The sequence below is a fragment of the Salmo trutta genome, chromosome 24 (assembly GCF_901001165.1).
Source record: "Salmo trutta chromosome 24, fSalTru1.1, whole genome shotgun sequence".
Taxonomy (NCBI): Eukaryota; Metazoa; Chordata; class Actinopteri; order Salmoniformes; family Salmonidae; genus Salmo; species Salmo trutta.
Genome location: NC_042980.1, coordinates 11,414,012 through 11,437,582, shown reverse-complemented (window position 1 = coordinate 11,437,582; position 23,571 = coordinate 11,414,012). Strand labels below are relative to the sequence as shown.

At 42.6% G+C, this 23,571-nt stretch overlaps 1 protein-coding gene across 2 annotated transcripts in view; it reads right to left on the bottom strand.

The window, feature by feature from the left end:
* The window catches only part of LOC115160690 (myosin light chain kinase, smooth muscle), a 104,746-nt gene that overhangs the window by 69,186 nt on the left and 11,989 nt on the right, over positions 1–23,571 (bottom strand). For both annotated transcript variants that reach the window (XM_029710946.1, XM_029710947.1), the window contains exons 2-4: positions 15,131–15,263; positions 13,069–13,222; positions 872–1,079 (exon numbers count right to left, since the gene is read on the bottom strand). In XM_029710946.1, the coding sequence (XP_029566806.1) occupies positions 872–1,079; positions 13,069–13,218 (358 nt within the window). In that variant the 5' untranslated portion in view covers positions 13,219–13,222; positions 15,131–15,263. The remainder of the gene's footprint in view (positions 1–871; positions 1,080–13,068; positions 13,223–15,130; positions 15,264–23,571) is intronic.

Here is a 23,571-nt window from a genome sequence, read left to right as displayed (position 1 = left end):
TGTGGATATTATAATGGCAGCATCCCAAATGGCACCAGATTCCTTATTTAGTGCACTACTTTTGACCAGGGCTTATAGGGCTCTGGTCAAAAGTAGTGCACTATACACTATATAGGGGGACATTTGGGACAAAACCTCTGCTGGCTTTGCCATCGGTTACTCTAATGAGTTCCTTCGGAACAGGGAATTAGAAAAGATTCAACCTTATTCTTACTATTACATAGAGCTAAAAACATCACTTGGGAACGGCACAAAAGCCTAAGTATGACAGGACGTCTTATATTTTATGGAGTAAAATAAATGCGGTGCCATTAAAAATACTTGGCGCAGTCTTGGTTTAATGTCACGAGGTATTGAGGCCGTGCACATTTTAGTCTACTGTGTATGCTACATTTCAAAGCAGATACAAAGGCAGTGGACCCTGCCCAATTATTATTTATTTGTATTTTTATTTAACCTTTATTTAAATAGGCAAGTCAATCAAGAACAAATTCTTATTTACAATGACGGCCTACCCTGGCCAAACCCTAATGACGCTGGGCCAATTGTGCGCCGCCCTATGGGACTCCCAATCATGGTCGGTTATGATACAGCCTGGAATCGATCCAGGGTCTGTAGTGATGCCTCTAGCACTGAGATGCAGTGCCTTAGACCACTGCGCCACTCGGGAGCCCAATTGTCAACAGACCATTCTATTATTTCTGATTGGCTGATTGAGAGTGTTAGGTTGCCTTCCAAATAGCACCCTGTTCCCTATATAGCACAAAACGTTTGGACAGAGGCCTATTGCAGGCTCTGGTCAAAAATAATGCACTATATAGGGAATGAGTGCCATTTGGGACACAGTTTTATTGGACAGCTGCGGCTGTACCTTCTATAGTGATCTCCACCGTGACCTGGCGGCTCCCAGCATCGTTGACAGCCTCACATGTGTAACGCCCTGCATCCTCCTCCTGGACACAATGTACCACCAGGCTGAAGGTTCCACGGCTACTCTGTTCCATGACGAACCGCTCTCCAGCTATGACTGCTTTCCCATTCCTGGACCACGTGACCTGGGGCTCAGGGTATCCTCTCACCTGGGGATAGATGGATGTACCTCAGTGGGTTTTTTTTTTTTAACATAACAGAGCATCAGTGGTTAATGGTCCTGGTTGAAACAAAACAGTTGATATGGTTAAATCAGCGATAATATCCCTGTGAAGTGACACGGTGAATTTCTCAGTGAGGAAGCAAAAAAAGTTGGTAGCGCTGCAATGTCCAGGAAGAGACGTTTATTTACAGCGAGGATGGGAAATAAACCATAGAAATGTACAGTATGTACAATACGCGCTTTCCATGACATAGACTGACCAGGTGAATCCAGGTGAAAGCTATGATCCCTTATTGATGTCACTTGTTATATCCACTTCAAATCAGTGTAGATGAAGGGGAGGAGACAGGTTAAAAAAGGATTTAGAAGGTTTGAGACAAGGATTGTGTATGTGTGCGCCATTCAGAGTGTGAATGAGCAAGACAAAAGATTTAAGTGCCTTTGAACAGGGTATGGTAGCAGGTGCCAGGCACACCGGTTTGAGTGTGTCAAGAACTGCAAAGCTGCCCGGTTTTTCACGCTCAACAGTCTCCTGTGTGTATCAGGAATGGTCCACCACCCAATGGACATCCAGCCAACTTGACAACTGTGGGAAGCACTGGAGTCAACATGGGCCAGCATCCCTGTGGAACACTTTCGACACCTTGTAGAGTCCATGCCACGACAAACTGAGGCTGTTCTGAGGGCAAAATGGAGGGGTGCAAATCAATATTAGGAAGATGTTCTTAATGTTTTGTACACAGTGTATGTATCGCATTCCCATGAACATAACATTTATCATAATCAATAAACGGTTTCCATAAGCAATGACTGGTTTTTAATGAGCAGGTCAAAATCTTAGGGCACGGACTGACACCAGTTCCATGACAATCTCTATGTGGGCACAAAAGCATAGTGTGTTCACTTCCACCCTTTTCATTAGCATAATCTTCTCAATACAATTGGAGTCAGAGCACAGGAACTCTGGGTGTGTGAAACTGACAATGTGGCCCATAGCCTAATTAAAGCGGATGCAAATCAATAATTAGATATAAAAACAAATGGACACGGCAAACTATGATATTTACAAAAACACAAACGATAAACATTGATATCAGTAACTAGCAAGTGAAATGGAAAGCTACTGATTACCCTTAACGTTTCCTACTTCCTCGAATACAAAAAAATACATAGTTTTATTATCCCTGTGTTCTGGTTTCCAACTAAACCTAATTTCCTCAACTTCATTCCTTTTCCTTCTTGCGTTATGCACTTTTAGTCCTTTCTGACATTTCAATTCTCTCAATGCTCTTTTTCCGACATGGCCCAGGTCAGTAGCCATCACTCATCATGCCACTTGTCAAGAGTGGAGTACAACACTGGTGCTGAAACAGCACAGGAAGTTAACTAGCAAAAATGAACAGGTACAGAAGACCTGTTAAACACCTCTAACTTTCCCCGTATATCTGAAAGGAGCTTCCCACCTTTCTCTGACTCATCACAGTTCCAGTTGACTTCCCTAATCTCACTACAGCTTGTTTTCTCCGAAATCTTTGAAGCGTCACAAATCTGCAGGCAGAGGCCACAGCTAATAAGGACAGGGGATGGGCACACTCTGTTTCCACTGGTGGCATGCCAACAATCCTCGCCTTGAACCCCGGGACTTTAAACATTGTATTTCGGAGGAGAACCATGGTAAACCCAAACTCTGCAATGCAAACCCCTCGCAAAGACAACTTGTTTTGAATTAAGAGAAAAACTAAGGAAAATGGAAATTGTTAACCACTGCAACGCAGATTGAACATACAAATGAATATGGCTCGACTGCTAGTAGAGAATAGAATGACTCTGTATGCCACCCAAAATTCTGAGGCAAGCTAAAAAGCACACAGGTCCAGCCTCGCTCTTTAATCGACCACTCACATTCCAGCCTGTCAAACTAGCCTCTCTCAGTTTCAATCAAACATCACCTCTGTTGTACCCAGTTCTCCAAAGGCTTGCCCAAAAATAGTAGTATTAAAGTCGTTATTAAATCAAACAGACACTGGCATTTCCTTGAAAACTCAGCTGCTTGAGGCTCAGTGCCACAGACATTTCGAGCAGACTTCTCGTTCCTAAAGCTTCTTGTGGTCAAGCTCTGGGCCTTAAACATCCTGAATGAACAAGTTCACATGCTGAGTATAAGAAAAATACTGGGTTGTTTACACACCAAGTCAAGTTTCTACATGCCAGAAAACAGACAAGTACCAAGAGAAAACGAGTTGAAAACAAAAGGTTGCGACAAGACTATGGTCCAATGCACTGGTAGCAGAGGGGCCCTGACTGTTGATCCACCCAGAACATACGAACCTAGCTTCTAAATACTACCAAAATACCCAAGAGTACAAGAAGACAAGTAAAAAGGGAACAAAGCAAGGAATATTCTCTCTAGTTCTTGTTGAGTCATGCTACTGGAACCCAATGTATCACCACAACAAGGGTACTACTTGCTATAACAAGGCTAATACTTACGGGATAAAAGCAGCCTTGGCAGTGAAATCCCCTCGTAATGAAGAGAGAAACTGATTAAAGGGAAGCTACAAAGTTTGTTCGTGTAATCATGTAAGCAGCGATTTCCACTACCACCGTTTCCATGTGAAGAAACCAGAAAGGACATTTTGATCCCTCGTGTCTTCAAACCAGCCGCGGCTCCAAATCCATAACGTCCCAAATAGCACCCTATTCCCCATTTAGTGCACTACTTCAGACCAGAGCTTTGGTCAAAATGCAGTGTGCCGTATATGGAGAATATGGTGCTATTTGGGACGCAGTCCTTGTCTTTTTCATTACCCAAGAAATAGGCCTATGGTTTATTTGTCCCAGTAATTCTCTAAATGTCTTGTACTCGGAATGACTTTTCAACTTTGTATTCTGGAAGACACCTGTAGCGGATTACTGCTGGCGTTGGCCTCTGACGGAGACTCTAGGAGAAGAATTGTCCGCTGGCTATTGCTCAACAGACATTCATCAGAACCTATTCATGTATTCCCACCTGCATTGTAGCATACATCACACAAAGCTGTGATTTCTACCACTGGATGGGGTCAGAATACAGTACGTTTGCGTCCCAAAATTGGCACACTATTCCCAGACAGAAAAACTGATAACGCCACAACCGAGCATTGTCCGGTCATTTGATGACGTTGAGTGATCAATAAGTTGACTCTCCCAGTGCTGTGAATAGCCACTGTCTACATGATGGTGAGGAATCCCACATCACTTAAGGCCACGGAGTTAATGTTTAGTCCTGAGCTAACGTTCCATGGGAAGGAAAATAATGAAGTATTTAACTGAGTGTTTCAACATTGAAAACAACCTGATGTCTCCATCACATCAACCTTTTATTTTTCCTGGCTTCCCTGACACTGTCAAGCCACGCTGCCAAAAAGCTGCTATGAATTACACACGCAAGAGACAATCACCAGTGTTTAACTACCGTTCCTAACAACGTCCAGTGGACGGGTGAGACGAGGAAGAAGGCCTTCAAAATGTAGCCAATGTGGACAATGAACACCATTAACCAATGTAACATTTGAATGTAACCAGCAGAAGAATAAAGATGGCCGCTTCTCCAACACTGTGAGCTGAGCGGTGAAAAAGGGTGGAGCCGTGTAGGAATAGCCTAGCAGTGGTCCACATCTGCTTTCAATAGGCGAGCACTTTCAACCACCATCAGGTTTCTGGCAGCATACCTTTCACAGAGTTAACATGGAGCCTCCCTCGCATGCTGTTCCCCCTATATTTTCCTACTGGCTCGTAATTATGTAATATTGCATTCTTCTTCCCTTGGCAGACCTATAAATGACTAGGAGGCTGGGGAGAGAGAGAGGCATGTCAGACGCCTGCCTCCATGCTGGTGGACATTCCTTGTCTTCACAGGAGCATCCCCTCTTATTGAAAACATGGCTCTGGAGCATGACAAAAACCACGCCTGCCGGGGAAGGGAAAGGCCATGTACTGTAAATGACAGGCAGCAGGACCAGATGACCTCAAATGGTGACACTAGGCTGCTATTCTGTCAAAGGAAAAACATATTATGAATGTATTTCCTGTATACTTTTTAGGAGAGGATGCAATTATGCCACATCAATAATCCTGAAGCACCAGCCATTGACATACATTTACATTTTAGTAATTTAGAAGACGCTCTTTTCCAGAGTAACTTACAGTACTGAGTGCGTATATTTTCGCAATGGTCCCCCCGCAGGAATGGAACCCATAACCCTGGCGTTGCAAGCTCCATGCTCTACCAACTGAGCCAGACAGGACACTGATTTACACATCAATGTTCTCCAACTCTTGATCTGGTAGAGCTTCTGGTTTTTCTTGTCCATTGAACATCAACAGAGGAGAGAGCACAAACATCCCTCTGCAATGAAACCTAGCAGAGCCAGTCGCTCCCCTGGGCCAAGACCGGAGACAAATAATCGTTGCAACCCTAACTCCTTCCAGAAGCTCCATAAGCAGGACAGATACTATATGGTCATCCGCTAAAACACCGACTTGGAGTAGAACATGCACAGATCTGACTAAAGAGAAATCAAGGTTTCCCCTACGCGACACAGAACATTTGAAAAGGCTCCAATCTGGACGAGCATAAGAATGGCACCCGACACTATACTGCCTATGGGCCCTGGTCAACAGTAGTGCACTATATAGGGAATGGGGTGCCATTTGGGATGCAGCCGTAAGGAGAGGTGATGAATCTTGCCTTCAGTAGTGATGGATGCTGCCTGGGACAGCAACAGAACCAAGTAACAAACTCCCTGACACATTACCTCCTCCTGGGAGCCGGGAAACATCTGTGTACTTGATACCCTTGTTTTGAAGGTCTGTAAATCATAGGTGGTGGGAGGCCACCTCAAGTGTGTGTGTCTGCGTGTGTGTGCGCCTGTAGCATTTGGCTGGCAGATGTCGGAGGCGTTTCATCACATCGATACTAAAGAACCTATCGTCTTAGTGTTGGTGTTGAACATACAGTACCCACACCAAACTTAAAAAAAAATATTCTAAAATTCCTTCACCAGGATTCTCTCACAGCACACAAACATGTTTTAGCACCGTCACATTTTCAGGTACTACTGTAAAACTCCCCAAATGTAATAGTTGGAGGAGATGCATTCTGAATTGTTTCAGCTCATCCAAGCAGAACTGGAGCCGACTGGGTTCTGTTCCAGCAGCTCTGAAAAAAACAATTCCTCAGGAAGCAAGTCACAAGACTAAGATATTTTAATCCCTATGAAGACGCATTCCATAGATCTACTGTCTCAGCACCTGACCTGGATTCAAATACTATTTGAATTCTTTCAGATACTTTGAGCATTTGTTCTAGCCTGCCTGGAGTTGCAGATGGGCAGAGTTTACAGTTTTGGGACTATTTTATTTGTCCATTAAGCCATGCAATCTCAATCAAGCACAGATCAAATGTATGAAATGATTTCAAATAGTATTTGAGCCCAGGTCAGCTCAGCACTGGACAGTCAGGCTGCACTAAATCAGACACTGCACTGCTGGCTCTCCTCCTCTCCTAACAAGCATGTCACCCTCATCACAACCAACCAATCACTCACAAAGGATTACAAAGTGATGTGTAAGGAGGAGAGGCTAGACTGTCTTCAAAACATAAATACACATCCTTCAAAAATACATTAGTTAGATGTTGGATTTATTGTTAGTTTGATATCAACAGTAATGTCTCACATTTAGCGGTAATGGAAATGCAAAATCGTGTTGGAATCAGACACATTACTGTATGAAGGTTAAAACGGCAAAACCCGTAAAACGTTACAGAAAGAGCTAGAGAATTAGATGGGTATCGTTGTTCTTGTTGGTCCAATGTGCAGCACAGGAATGCAAGTGAGGAACAGACACAGGTGTCTGTGTTATGGAACTTTAAATAACACCGTTTTATCCATACTGTTAACGTGCCCTAACAGAAGTGACCCAGATGAGCAGTCTGCCTGGGGAAAGTATTTCCATTATGTTTTACAGTAAAGCTTTATTAACAATATTCAAGTTAGCTGTACTTAAAGTAGTTTCAATATCACAATGGGTGACTATACCCAAAATGAACCAAAATGAACCCATAGAATTACATATTAGGATCTGGTTCTATGGTCTCAGGAAACAGCTCCAGACTTAACCCCTGTCGGCCTAAGCCCTTACATCGCAATATATACTCAGCAAACATATGGAATTGTGGTCATAAAATGTATAATTTAGCCATTTGCTTTACTGCTATAGCCCATAGAAACACATTGAATAAAAAATTTATAAATGGCAAAACAGACAGTCCAAAAATAAAAATCATAAGCGTCCGATATCTGAGCGATATAAGAAAACTCAGGGGAAAGAAAAGCCATTGCTGTCAATGACCAGACTTGCTCAGTGCAGCTATTTTCAGGCCATCTCAAAGTTTTCAGAGGAATTCAATGACGTGCTTCCTTACATTAAGGAAGAGTCTGTCATGATGGCAGTCAGAACAATGTATCCTTTAGCATGGGAATTATGAGGGTGAGACTTACTTGGATCTAGGGTAACTTTCCCCAAATTCCCAGGTTTTCCAGAAATCCCAGCTGGAAGATTCCAGGAATCCGAAAGAAATAAGCAGGAAATCTGGAACCCCCTAACCAGGATTTCTGGAAAACCTGGGAATTTGGGGGAAGTTACCAGAATTTTACAACCATAAATAGGATCCTTATGATTTTTCCCCTATTCACATTTCATCCAATACAACTGGAATCTGTTAAGATCTTAAATACATTTCTAGACAAATGAAAATAAACCCGTAGATTAGGGTGACGCAGAGAGGAGTGGGTAAGTTTCCTGTGTGAGTGATTTAGACATGTGGAGCACTACAGGTAGCAGTGGTGGGCCACACATGTTATCAACTATGTATGTAACAAGTCTGTACATAAAGCTAAACAAGGTAGTGTATTTATCTAGCAATCAAGAACCTGCAGTGGGTTTAATGTTTTTTTCATCAAATAATCAAACCATGACATCACTGCTATGGCCATCAGCCTGTTCCTAGTGTTGTTGTAGAAGCCAGGCTAACTCAGGGCAAGCAGCTATTTTGGCCACTGTTAACCTGGACTCAGTGGACCTGTGGTGCTCTGTGGTGTTAAGCATATGTGACCACAGCTAAATGGATTCTGACAAGAGCGTCTGAGGTACAGTGGCTGGACACAAAGCCAGTCCAGTTCTCCTCTCCAACTTACTCAGCAGACCCAGGCGTTCAGCTTCATACTCCTGCAGCTTCTCTGGCTCCAGCCCTGGCTCCAGACAGCAGTGGCAGGTTCTGCAGCAGCATTTATCATTTCAATTTCCTCTGCCTTACCCACTGTGTTTTAGGAGCAGACCACAAGGATTTGCGGGCAGCGAGAGTAATCAGAGCACCATGAGACATTCGAGAGGCTAAATCTACGGAATGTGGAAGCTCATTGACGGCTACACATATGCCAAGATGGTCAATTAGAGAACCCGGACAAAGATAGGGGAGATTTTTACATTCCCATTTCATCTTAGCCAAGAGCACTGGTTGGTTTAGGTACAACCTTTTAAAAAAAACGAATGGTTTGGATTAGGGCTGACCCCATTCAGTCGACAGGATGTTGGTCGACCAAGATTTTTTTTTGTCGAGTAGTGGCAAATATACAGTAGCCTGAGAGTATGAGATACATATTATGTACAGTACCAGTCAAAAGTTTGGACACACCTATTCATTTTCTTTATTTTGACTATTTTCTACATTGTAGATTAATAGTGAAGACATCAAAACTATGAAATAACAAATATGGAAGTAATGTAGTGACAAAAAACGTTAAACAAATCTAAATATATTTTATATTTGAGATTCTTTAAAGTAGCCACCCTTTGCCTTGAAGACAGCTTTGCACACTCTTGGAATTCTCTCAACCAGCTTCATGCAGAGCGCACAACCTAGGCTACACTTGTGAGAAAAACGTTTTGGTTTATTTAATTTCATTTATAAGTTGTCAATTTATTCCATCGTCTTGTTTGGAGCGCTCATGAGTAAGGACACGCACTTGTTTACCCATAGAAATAGGCCTAGGCTACCAGGCCTGTGCATTACACTAAGGTAATCTGCCTAAATGACTACCGACCCGTAGCACTCACGTCTGTAGCCATTAAGTGCTTTGAAAGGCTGGTCATCAACACCGTTATCCTAGAAACCCTAGACCCACTCTAATTTGCATACCGCCCCAACAGATCCACAGTTGATGCAATCTCTATTGCACTCCACACTGCCCTTTCACACCTGGACAAAAGGAACACCTGTGAGAATGCTATTCATTGACTACAGCTCAGCATTCAAAACCATAGTGCCCTCAAAGCTATAATCACTAAGCTAAGGACCCTGGGACAAAACACCTCCCTCTGCAACTGGATCCTGGACTTCCTGACAGCCCGCCCCCAGGTGGTAAGGGTAGGTAACAACACATCTGCCACACTGATCCTCAACATGGGGGCCCCTCAGGGGTGCGTGCTCAGTCCCCTCCTGTTCTCCCTGTTTACTCATGACTGCACGGCCAGGCACAACTCCAACACCATCATTAAGTTTGCCGATGACGCAACAGTGGTAGGCCTGATCACCGACAATGATGAGACAGACTATAGGGAGGTGGTCAGAGACCTCAACGTGATCAAGACAAAAGGAGCGGACTGTGGACTACAGGAAAAGGAGGACCGAGCATGCCCCCATTCTCATTGACGGGGCTGCAGTGGAGCAGGTTGAGAGCTTCAATTTCCTTGGCATCCACATCAACAAACTAACATGGCCCAGTACATCACTGGGGCCAAGCTTTCTGCCATCCAGGACCTCTATACCAGGCGGTGTCAGAGGAAGTCCCTAAAAATTGTCAAAGACTCCAGCCACCCTAGTCATAGACTGTTCCCTCTGCCTCCCGCACGGCAAGCGGTACCGGAGCACCAAGTCTCGGTCTAAGAGGCTTCTAAACAGCTAACCCCAAGCCATAAGACTCCTGAACAATTTCTTCAAATGGCTACCCAGACTATTTGCATTGTCCCCCCCCTCTTCTACACTGCTGCTACTCTGTTATAATCTATGCATAGTCACTTTAATAACTAAATCTACATGTACATAGTACCTCAATTACCTTGACACCGGTGCCCCCTGTATAAAGCCTCGCTATTGTTATTTTACTGCTGCTCTTTAATTATTTGTTACTTTCATCTTACTTTTTTTAGGTATTTTCTTAGAACTGCATTGTTGGTTAAGGGCTTGTAAGTAAGTATTTCACTGTAAGGTGTATTCAGTGCATGTGACAAATACAATTTGATTTGATAAATGTACCCATTTGGGGATCTGATACTATTTCTGATTGTTTTAAGTCACCATCACTGTGGAGCTTCTCAAAGTTATTTTTTCTTCACCTCATACAGCAAGTAAACAAATGTTTTTACATCACTTGAGAATGAGAACAGTTCCTCAACATAGCCTATTTGAAAAATCTTTCCAGCGCTCTCCCTTTCAATAACCAGAGCATGAAAGGGGAAAAACAATGTAATGCTCTGATCTGGTGGAAACGTCATTAAACAGGCCTACCTGATTACTTCTTATCCCTTGCGCAAATAGCCTACAGCTGTGTCGATCTGTCAGGAGGTCACTGGCGCAGGAAACTGAGGGCCCAGAATATTTTATACAATGTTGCTAGCAAGTTAATAATTAATACAATGTTTCAAGTTCTTTGCAGACAGGCCATGTCTAGCCAATGTGATTTAAGGGATATTTATTTTTAAATCAGGATATTTTCTTACCTGCCGGCTGCTATGTTTTTATTAGAAGTTACTTTTACATTTAGATATAATTTTGATTAATCATTTGACATTGATTCTGAGATATGAAGACTTTATTAGAAATTATATTAAACTGTTCCATGAAAATGTGCATATGAAAATCATAACTGGCACACAGATCAGTAGCAATGGTACGACAAATTGGCACTCCAAATGGAAAAGGTTGCAGACCGCTGGTGTAGCCTATTACAGGCAACTTCAGGAGCTTAATAGCAGAATCTGCATAGGCCAGCAGCAGCGGGCAGTACGAGGGGGGTCAGAACAGGTTTTTTTTCTTCTTGTTAAGACTATATTGATCTCTGGCTCACTCTTTAGTAATTTGTGTGTCTTCATTTTTTATTTCAGTGCTTAAAGCATCAGACAAGATCAGTAGTCAACATATAGTTGATTTTATTCAAACATAGGGTGTGTCTATATATGTAAAACTGCACGTTTAAAAATGTTGACCCAACGATTGGTCAAAAGAACAGACGACTCTCGATCGACTACGATTACATATTTTTTTATTAGGGACAGCCCTAGTTTGGATCTTGGATGCTGATTGGTCGATAGGCATTATAGTTATTGACAATATTCCTCTGCAAGTGACTGATAACAGTTCCATCTGAATTATCACATCTCTCCTTCTTTGAGACTTCACTGTTTCATTTCATTCACCGGATGCAAATCAAATTCATAACATGGGTCCTAGAAACTACTTCAATGCTTCACATCAGACCCAAAATCAGAGCCAGAGAAGCCAAATGAAAACCAGGTGGATGGGTAGAGTGGAGGTGAACACAATGTGACAGGAGCCTGCTTTCTGTAACAATACAGTCTTGTTAATCAAATATCCTTTTCAATCTAAAAGAGATCCCACTCAATGCATTGCCACAACACTGCCTTCATGTCGTTAAAGCAATAGTCCACCCAAAATGCAAAATGTTACAAAACGTTAGCATCTGGAGACAGTGGCCAGATAAACAAAACCAAAGCCTGATTACACGGTAAGGAAACCAACATGTATTTTTGTAATTTGGGTGAACTATCCCTTTAACATGGAAAGCAGAGAGGAGACATTACAAGAACTGAGACTGAGGTGACCCTCTGGGGGGGGGGGGGGGGGGGGGGGGGGAGGTCAAAACATGTCAAGGGGACATGGAGTGTTTCCAAACATGGAGCAACAAGGCCACTGGAGAGTTGGTGTAGCTCGAGTGCGATGTGCAGTGGACGGTGTAAATCATGCATTTTTGGGGATAACAAATACATAGACAACAAACCCACACTCTCGAGGTATAGACATGAAATTAATAAAGTACTCTTTATAAATGCATTATGTGGTCCTGTGTGGCTGAGCAGGTAGAGTATGGGTTCGATTCTCACTGGGGCCAACCATACAGAAATGTAGGCACTCACGACTGTAAGTAACTTTGGGTCTGCTAAATGGCATACATTATATTACTCTTCTTGACTAGCATTTCGCCCATGATAGACCTTTAATCTACCTAGGGAACTTTCTCCCAATTCTTTTAAGTGCCTTTTCAAAAGTATAGCCTACGACTTATCGGTTTGGAAACTTTAAAAACACTTTCCCAATTTGGAAAATGGGAAATTCAAGCAGGTCTTCTCCAAAAGGACCATTGGGATAAATCAAGAGTGTCTACTAAATTACTTAAATGTCAGGTAAATGTAATGACCTGACAGTACCGTCTGTCAACCTCAATTACATGTTGGGAAAAGCATTCTCAGACTCTCTTTTTATTTGTACAAAGCCTGCTTGCTCTTCCATGGCCACAATGAGTCAGCTGATAACCGGAGACTGATGCCCAAACCCAAATCAACCCCTAAACCCAGGTGATGCCCAGAGAGGGATGCCAAGGAGTGCTCAGTGAACAGCACAATAAGGAGTCTTGGCACAGCCTCTGTCTGCTAACAGGAGGTGGGGCTCAACATCAGGCCTTGACCCAAGAGCAACAAGTCTGCTTCAGCACCTCCACTCCTAACACAATGAAAATGATGCAACATGCAGAACTCACACATGCTGGGGCGGGTTGAAAAGAAACAGATATAACCAGTACAGCGTCAGGAGGAAAGAAAGGGATTTTGAGAGGGGGAAGTGGAGAGAGAGAGATCCATACCTTTCCATCCAGCCGCGCTGTCCCTCCCGGACTGACCCGGGCATTGCGGGGTGGGAGAGTGAAGGCTGGAGGATCCTGACTTGGGGAACCTTGGCCTTGTGTCAGGCTGGTCTTGGAGATCCGCGTTGTCACAAGCTGCACATCCCCCATGTTTCTGTACAGGATATAATGACTTTTTGTTAATTGTTTTGATAATGCACTTCATTTTTATAGGATGCGTCCCAAATGGCACCCTATTCCCTATGTAGTGCAGTTGACCAGGGCCCATAGAAGACTATATAGGGAATAATGTCCCATTTGGGGCACAGCTACAGGCTGTTGGAATTCACATACTAATTCTATTTGAAGTGATTCCTGTCTCTATATACCATCTCTTGAATCCAATCCATCAACCATCTCGTTTCTTGCCAAATCCGTATCAACCAGAATAACGATAGATAAAAAAAATGGTCATCCATTGATTCACAGTCATTACTTTTGCAGTTTTGAGCTTGTTATTCTTAGACGCCCTTGCTTAGCTTTGGCAAGCCGTAACTTAGCTGTAGAAGTAGTTAAGGAAATATTAGAAAATAAACTGCAACTTCCCTTTCCTGACGTTTTGGGGGGAAATACCTCCCATGTTTATTTTGCAGCACAGACTTGAAGCGTTCACAGAAGTGGTATTCTCAGACACCTTTTCAGCCTCCACCATATATCAACAGTCAAATAAGCGACAAAGCAAAATAAGTAACAAAAATGCTCCAACCACAATATTTGACTACTCAAAGTTCACTGGATCACAGTATGTGCGCTCTCTCGCTCTAGCTGGCCAACACTTATCCCTGTGAATCTCATCTAATCTAATACATTAGAATAGCTAAATAAGCATAAACCCCACATACTGTACATACAAACATACGGTCAGTCAGAAATATGCCCTGGTCATTGTGTATCCCATCTGTGGGATGTGTTATAATCAGCACTGTCTCAATAGAGGATTTGGGACCACCAAGGAGGGACAAGTAGAAGTGATTTAATCGTGGCTGTTTTGAGAGGTTTGATGTCTGATTCTGGTATAAACACAGGGCCCTCAGACTGCAGACTGCAAGCCATATGAAGCTGCAGCCGCAGCTGGAGCCCCCTGAGAATGAACGTGAGAGGGGCACAGGGTAGGAAAAGGATTTGAGAATTCATGACTAAATGTTCCATTGTGAAAATGGAAAAAAGCCACTGTGGTTTAACGGCAGTGGCTGTATTCTGTCAAAAACAACAAATTTGAGTTTAGCCTTTATTTTAATACAATTCATATCCCACCTCTACACAATGCCACCCAACATCACATGGGATTAATAATGTCAAAACAGCTGTTTAACTGATGTGGCGTGTCGTCAAGCCCTCTTGCTCTTTCGGTGTTGTGAGACAGGTGTCAGTTCAGGGTCACTGAGAGGCTCTGCAGTGTGATATTGGTTGGGGCCCTGGTCAAAAATAGTGCACTGTAGACAATAGGGAGCCATTGGGTTATTACCTCAAAGAGACCAGTAATAGTATGACACATTCAGAACAGTTCGGCTATGAGATTGTCATCCTCTTCCCCGAAACAAAAGCCTCACACCCATTCAGGACGAAGACGAAGGATTTAGCTTGAGCTCAGAGCACAACTGTTAGATCATTTAATATGTAATGTGACTAACAAAAGAAGCATGGCGGGCCCCAAAGTGAATGCAGTCTACCGACAACACTTCCTAAGGCATTATAACCTATTCACCTGTATCTGGAAGTAATTCAAGTCTTTAAAGTCAAGTCTCACAGTTGATCAGATCATGTTGCGATACCATGTCGGCAACGTAAGAATTCGAATCGATTCTTTGCTCAGCAGTGACCCGTATGATGATCCTGCATGATATTTGCCCTGCACATTAGCTGACGTCACCATGACGTCACCATACACCGTGTTGCATTCTCACTTTCATGTCAACACTATAAAAAAATAAAAAAAGTTCATAAACACACTCAACAATTAAGAAAGCATGCGCAACAGAAAGAGAGAAGGGAAACATTCATCCGAGAGAAGCCGCCGACTCACTGTATTCCCGTGTTGGGCTGCCGTCGCAGTAGGAGGGGCAGTGGTGGATCAAGGCCTGCTTCTGTTTAGTGTTCAGGAAGCCCGATGCTTGCTAGTCGGCTGCCCTGGGCTGGGTTTGTGTGCGTCCCAACTCCTTTTTTCATGGAGAAAATGAGTGTATAAAAGGTAGGAACACATTAAGGTACAGTAGAGCTGTTAGGACAAACACATCTTTACATGGACTAAGAGATTGATTGGTTGATTTGCTGATTGGTTTATTGATTGAATTTAAAACACAATGAAGCCAAAAGAAGGCTGATTTCCAGCGTGGTCCTCTATTTCCATTGTGGTTATTTAGGGTCCATACTATGTTACTTTATAGCCTGTCTTTGTTCAACTAACACAACATCATATTAAACAAGTATATCAGTGAAGAACACATGGTCTTGATTAAAAGTTAGTGTGTTTTATTCATTATCTTCTGTTCAGTTCCAAATCAAAAGGAAAATGGGGAAAAACCAATTACAGAATTGGAGAGCATAACCTCAGGTGGAATCTAAACATGTGCTTGGTGAGGACTTAAAAATGAAAACAGTGGTGTTGCTTGTGTTGACTTCCCAGCAGCCACAGTGGTTAACATAAAAATGGTCTCGGTCTGAGAAAACACTTAATTGACAGGATGTGCAAGGCCTGTAAATAACCACAAGCGTGAAAGTCCATTTGCTGTATAAACCAACAAAACATTCTATACACACACATTTTGACAAAAAGGTTGGGCACAGACAATTCAATGTCTATTCCATTGTTGGTTCAACGTAATATCATTGAAATGACGTGGAAACAACGTTGATTCAACCAGTGTGTGCCAAGTGTGTAACTATCGAACTGTTGTTTTCCTGAATGCATTATTATTCTGTCTACATCCCAAATGGCACCCTATTCCCTACATAGTGCACTACTTTTGACCAGCACCCTATTGACTCTGGTCAAAAGTAGTGCACTATATATGGAATATGGGGGCATTTGGGACATGCACTCTGTAATCCATCACCAGGATGCCATGTTGCTTCCCAAATATTAAAAAACAACAATGGGTTACTATCAGCAAAGCCACAGCCAGGCCTGTGTTTCATTAATCCTTTCTTAGAACAACAAGATAGGGATGTTGGGGCTTTATCAGTTGACACATTGCAGAATGTATATTCAGAGCTTCACAGTCTATTTGACCAATAATGTTTTGCATGGCCCTGAAACAAACATGAATCATAACTCACATTCGACATGGTCGATGTAAGGTTCATACCCTTTCAAAGCCAATATCAATACAAATAAACATGGAATATAGTTTAGCAAGGCAAATGAAGATTCTTGCGATAACTGACAGAAGAAACACCACTAAAAAAAATGTGTCGCTGCTAGTGCTAACCCACAGGAATATTGGTTCTATCCACAGTACTCCAATACCAATGATCCTAACATCTAAGGGTTAAGTCACTGAGATGCATATCTGGAACACCTGGCTGGGAGAGATGTACTCTTTCTCTGACAGTTTGGGGCTCTCTTTTGCACCGGTGTTAGCAATAAGCAAACACCTCAGACGTTTAACATGGCCATGGGGTCATTCACCTTCACCGGAGGCCATTAGGGTGTAGTGCTCAGTGATGAACTGAAATGTGGGTTATTTTTCGGTTTTTAAACAACTAATAGATCGACATCGGTTCAGTTATTTGAATTTCATTTTGTGCATTTTTTTTTTCTTCTGTGAGTTGAATACACAGTTTCTCTAGAGATAAATAAGATCAAGCCCAAACTGTGTGATATACAGTGGGGGAAAAAAGTATTTGATCCCCTGCTGATTTTGTACGTTTGCCCACTGACAAAGAAAGGATCAGTCTATAATTTTAATGGAAGGTTTATTTGAACAGCGAGAGACAGAAAAACAACAACAAAAAAATCCTGAAAAACGCATGTCAAAAATTTTATAAATTGATTTGCATTTTAATGAGGGAAATAAGTATTTGACCCCCTCTCAATCAGAAAGATTTCTGGCTCCCAGGTGTCTTTTATACAGGTAACGAGCTGAGATTAGGAGCACACTCTTAAAGGGAGTGCTCCTAATCTCAGCTTGTTACCTGTATAAAAAGACACCTGTCCACAGAAGCAATCAATCAGATTCCAAACTCTCCACCATGGCCAAGACCAGCTCTCCAAGGATGTCAGGGACAAGATTGTAGACCTACACAAGGCTGGAATGGGCTACAAGACCATCACCAAGCAGCTTGGTGAGAAGGTGACAACATTTGGTGCGATTATTCGCAAATGGAAGAAACACAAAATAACTGTCAATATCCCTCGGCCTGGGGCTCCATGCAAGATCTCACCTCGTGGAGTTGCAATGATCATGAGAACGGTGAGGAATCAGCCCAGAACTACACGGGAGGATCTTGTCAATGATCTCAAGGCAGCTGGGACCATAGTCACCAAGAAAACAACTGGTAACACACTACACCGTGAAGGACTGAAATCCTGCAGTGCCCGCAAGGTCCCCCTGCTCAAGAATACATATACATGCCCGTCTGAAGTTTGCCAATGAACATCTGAATGACTCAGAGGACGACTGGTGAAAGTGTTGTGGTCAGATGAGACCAAAATGGAGCTCTTTGACATCAACTCAACTCGCCGTGTTTGGAGGAGGAGGAATGCTGCCTATGACCCCAAGAACACCATCTCCACCGTCAAACATGGAGGTGGAAACATTATGCTTTGGGGGTGTTTTTCTGCTAAGGGGACAGGACAACTCCACCGTATCAAAGGGACGATGGACTGGGCCATGTACCATCAAATCTTGGGTGAGAACCTCCTTCCCTCAGCCAGGGCATTGAAAATGGGTCGTGGATGGGTATTCCAGTATGACAATGACCCAAAACACACGGCCAAGGCAACAAAGGAGTGGCTCAAGAAGAAGCACATTAAGGTCCTGGAGTGGCCTAGCTAGTCTCCAGACCTTAATCCCATAGAAAATCTGTGGAGGGAGCTGAAGGTTTGAGTTGCCAAACGTCAGCCTTGAAACCTTAATGACTTGGAGAAGATCTGCAAAGAGGAGTGGGACAAAATCCCTCCTGAGATGTGTGCAAACCTGGTGGCCAACTACAAGAAACGTCTGACCTCTGATTGCCAACAAGGGTTTTGCCACCAAGTACTAAGTCATGTTTTGCAGAGGGGTCAAATACTTATTTCCCTCATTAAAATGCAAATCATTTTTTAACATTTTTGACATGCGTTTTTCTGGATTTTTTTGTTGTTATTCTGTCTCTCACTGTTCAAATGAACCTACTATTAAAATTATAAACTGATCATTCCTTTGGAAGTGGGCAAACGTACAAAATCAGCAGGGGATCAATACTTTTTCCCCCCACTGTAGTAAGGGAGTTGTAGCTTCCAACAGGCCAATATCCTAATAGTTTAGCGCAGAAAACATGATAATTAACTACAATGACCATAATCCATTGCATGCCTACTTGTCCGGTCTGTGTGAGGCAGACACGGAGAGGGAGAAGACGCGCGATCAAGAGCAGTTCCTTCATGAGGTATCTCTACCTGAAAATACATGATCTAAGTGATCGATAGTTGGTATTTAGCAGTCATAAACATATGCCTTTTTACTTTCAAGAACTACCGAAATAGTGATTTTGTCAGACAGCATAGGCAGCAGCTTTATAGAGATGAGATAACTTGGAATGAAATAATAAAGTCATCAAATAAGACAAATGTAATATACACAACAACAGAATTATTTTATTAAAAGTAAAGTGATGTAAATAAATGGTTAATAAGTGATAAGCAGTAATGGACAGTCAGTACCATCATCGTACATTTATTAATTGTTTTATTCTGTGTCGTTACAGCATTAATGTTAAAAATATTGAAACCAAAATCGAAAACCGTGATAATTTTTCAATAATCTAAACCGAACCAACCTCAAAAAGCACTTGGACACAAACCGGTGCGCCTGGCACCTACTACCATACCCTGTTCAAAGGCACTTCAATATTTTGTCTTGCCTATCCACCCTCTGAACGGCACACATACACAATCCATGTCTCAATTGTCTCAAGGCTTAAAAATCCTTATTTAACCCGTCTCATTTTCATCTACACTGATTTAAGTGGATTTAACAAGTGACATCAATAAGGGATCATAGCTTTCACCTGGATTCATCTGGTCAGTCTGTCATGGAAAGAGCAGGTGTTCCTAATGTTTTGTACACTCAGTTTATAAGTAAATAGGGTTCCGTTTCAAACAAAACCTGTCGACTGATAAACCATCTGGAATCCCCCAGTTCAAGTTACTGTATTTGGCCACTATCAACAAGTAGCCGTCTAACAGTTACTGTACCTCAGTCAAGTAACCAGTAAATCAAATTATTGCGAGCTGTTAACGAAACCAACTAGCAGTTAAAGAGCTATTATTTCAATAGACAAGATTGGCTGGGGATCACTTTATGTGTTGCACAGAGTTTATGTCAGCCCATGCGGTGAAGTGCTTATCACATTGAACATTCAACTGCTCAACAGAACATGGAGGAACTCAAGGTCAGACCCATAGAGGAAATGTAACAATATCAGAAGCAACACGTAAGTGTGTGTCGGGAATGGGACATTTCTGCTATACACAGCAACTACCATAAGTGAACAATTGACACAGCCCATGACTCACCAGGATGATAAACAGGGGCCTGCAGTCAAATATACTGAACAAAAACATTCCTGCAGTCAGCATGCCAATTGCACGCTCCCTCTCAACTTGAGACATCTGTGGCATTGTGTTGTGTGACAAAACTGCACATTGGAGTGGCCTTTTGTCACCAGCACAAGGTGCACTTGTGTAATGATCATGCTGTTTAATCAGCTTCTTGATATGCCACACCTGTCAGGTGGATGGATTATTTTGGCAAAGGAGAAATGCTCAGTAACAGGGACGCACAACATTTGAGAGAAATAACCTTTTGTGCATATGGAACATTTCTGGAAACTTTTATTACAGCTCATGAAACATAGAACCAACACTTCACATGTTGCGTTTATATTTTTGTTAAGTGTACAAAGGACACAATGAAAGGAGAATGATTGGGCAAAACTGGATGATGTGTGTACACACTGTCTAATCTTATCAACAGTAGAATCACACTTGTTGGGGCTTTTGGTAAACGTGACACACGTGACAGCTGGGAAGACATACGTGATAGATAACGGGTCCATGGTGTACAGAGACAATGCTAGTATTTGGCAATAGCAGCAGGAAGCTCAGTCACTGACAGGACTGTGACAAGGCTAGTAACAACCCTGTAACCCTCAACACACTGTACATCCCAAATGGCACCCTATACCCAATGTAGTGCACTACCTTTGACCAGGACCCATAGGGCACTGGTCAAAAGAAGGGCACTATATAGGGTATAGGGTGCCATTTGGGGGACACACAGATACCAGCTCAGTTGGATCAGCATTGCGGGGCTCAGTTGATAGAGCATGGCGCTTGCAACACCAGGGTTGTGGGTTCGATTCTAGATAAGAGCGTCTGCGAAATGACTTAAATGTAAATCACTTAACCACACAATGATGCTGGGGTGCTGTTGTCAGTTTTGTATAGCTATAGGTCTAACCAATGCCCCATAACTGTTCCATTTGTCAAATGTGACTGTAGTTGAGACATTTGTCATATCAAACTATTATAATTAAGTTATTACTAGGTTTGCAAAATTCCAGTAACTTTCAAAAATTGTACGATACCGGATTTCTTGCTCATTCCATCCTGATTTCCGGAATGTTCCAACTGGGATTTCTGGAAAAGCTGCTAACATACCGGAATTTGCAACCCTAGTTATGACATATTCCACCATAGAACATCAGAGGAACAGTCCAAACACGTCCTTCTCTAGCTACATTACATGAGCTGCTGCTGCAACACTAGCCAGCTCCTTTGTCCCCTTGTAGTCAACATCTGGACAGGGAAAAGTGCTGACTTAAGACTTCTCCTCCTATTCAAGGTTGTCTTTAGATTCTGGGTGCCATCAAAGTAGCCGACTGCCAGAGCACAGCTGATGAGAGAGGATTACTATTAGTGTTATTAACTGGACTTCCAGTTCAATCACCTGCATTCCATTACCTACGGCACTGCTCATGTCCAACTGATTATGGATCAAGCTCGTGAACAAATGTTTTGTGCAACTTCCGGCACGCGTTTACAGTGAACACTGAGGCTGTACCCTTATAGTTTTAGACAGTAGCCAAGCGGCTATTTGATCATAATGTAGGCCTACCAACAAAACCAGTGGAGCAAATCCCATAACATTTTCAGAAGGAAATAGCTTTTGATTTCTATGATATAGCCTACAGTAGCCTATATGTGGTGTTCAATGCAGGCCTACACCGCATGAAACTTTTAAAAACGTTTTTACATTATGAAGGGCTTGACATACATTTATATATTTTTTTACTTGGTCTGCAACACCATGGGCCAAATAGTTGACTGTAAATGTCATTGTATGAGACAAGAAACACTTTACAAAATACAATTTATTATTAATGTCATACAGAGAATTGGACAATCTATGCTACCCCTCTGCCTATAGGCTTATCTGTATATTCACACCTCTCAAAACAGAACGGCCCTTTAATTATGACATACTGTAAGCTTTTTACCTGATTGGCTTTTCAAATATACCTTGAAATGTAGCCTACACGTTTTGTGCTTTTGTAGGAAGCAGTAACTCCCCATTGCTGACCTATACTTATCTATAACTGGGCTAATAACTCGCTAAATAGCAAAGAATATCAACACGTGGACATGTTCGGCTCTGCGCTCTGATCTGAACAGATCTAAAAAGCGGATTTCACTTGCGGGTGATTGAAAGACTGCTCATGGGCTACCCTGCCAATATAATTCTACTCCGTTGCACTCTGGCTCTGCCTACAACAAAATAACAGACTCAGTCTTGCAAAGTTATATTTATTTTGGTTTGTTCAATTGACAAAAGGGGTTCAGATCATGTTCATTCGATCACAGAAAAAAACGTTGCCCTACAGTGAGGGAAAAAAGTATTTGATCCCCTGCTGATTTTGTACGTTTGCCCACTTACAAAGAAATGATCAGTCTTTAATTTTAATGCTAGGTTTATTTGAACAGTGAGAGACAGAATAACAACAAAAATCCAGAAAAACATGTCAAAAATGTTATAAATTGATTTGCATTTTAACAGAGGGAAATAAGTATTTGACCCCTCTGCAAAACATGACATAGTACTTGGTGGCAAAACCCTTGTTGGCAATCACAGAGGTCAGACGTTTCTTGTAGTTGGCCACCAGGTTTGCACACATCTCAGGAGGGATTTTGTCCCACTCCTCTTTGCAGATCTTCTCCAAGTCATTAAGGTTGAGGCTGACGTTTGGCAACTCGAACCTTCTACTCCCTCCACAGATTTTCTATGGGATTAAGGTCTGGAGACTGGCTAGGCCACTCCAGGACCTTAATGTGCTTCTTCTTGAGCCACTCCTTTGTTGCCTTGGCCGTGTGTTTTGGGTCATTGTCATGCTGGAATACCCATCCATGACCCATTTTCAATGCCCTGGCTGAGGGAAGGAGGTTCTCACCCAAGATTTGATGGTACATGGCCCAGTCCATCGTCCCTTTGATGCGGTGAAGTTGTCCTGTCCCCTTAGCAGAAAAAAACCAAAGCATAATGTTTCCACCTCCATGTTTGACGGTGGGGATGGTATTCTTGGGGTCATAGGCAGCATTCCTCCTCCTCCAAACACGGCGAGTTGAGTTGATGCCAAAGAGCTCCATTTTGGTCTCATCTGACCACAACACTTTCACCCAGTTGTCCTCTGAATCATTCAGATGTTCATTGGCAAACTTCAGACGGGCATGTATATGTTATTTCTTGAGCAGGGGGACCTTGCGGGCACTGCAGGATTTCAGTCCTTCACGGCGTAGTGTGTTACCAATTGTTTTCTTGGTGACCATGGTCCCAGCTGCCTTGAGATCATTGACAAGATCCTCCCGTGTAGTTCTGGACTGATTCCTCACCGTTCTCATGATCATTGCAACGCCATGAGGTGAGATCTTGCATGGAGCCCCAGGCCGAGGGAGATTGATAGTTATTTTGTGTTTCTTCCATTTGCAAATAATCACACCAACTGTTGTCACCTTCTCACCAAGCTGCTTGGCGATGGTCTTGTAGCCCATTCCAGCCTTGTGTAGGTCTAGAATCTTGTCCCTGACATCCTTGGAGAGCTCTTTGGTCTTGGCCATGGTGGAGAGTTTGGAATCTCATTGATTGATTGCTTCTGTGGACAGGTGTCTTTTATACAGGTAACAAGCTGAGATTAGGAGCACTCCCTTTAAGAGTGTGCTCCTAATCTCAGCTCGTTACCTGTATAAAAAGACACCTGGGAGCCAGA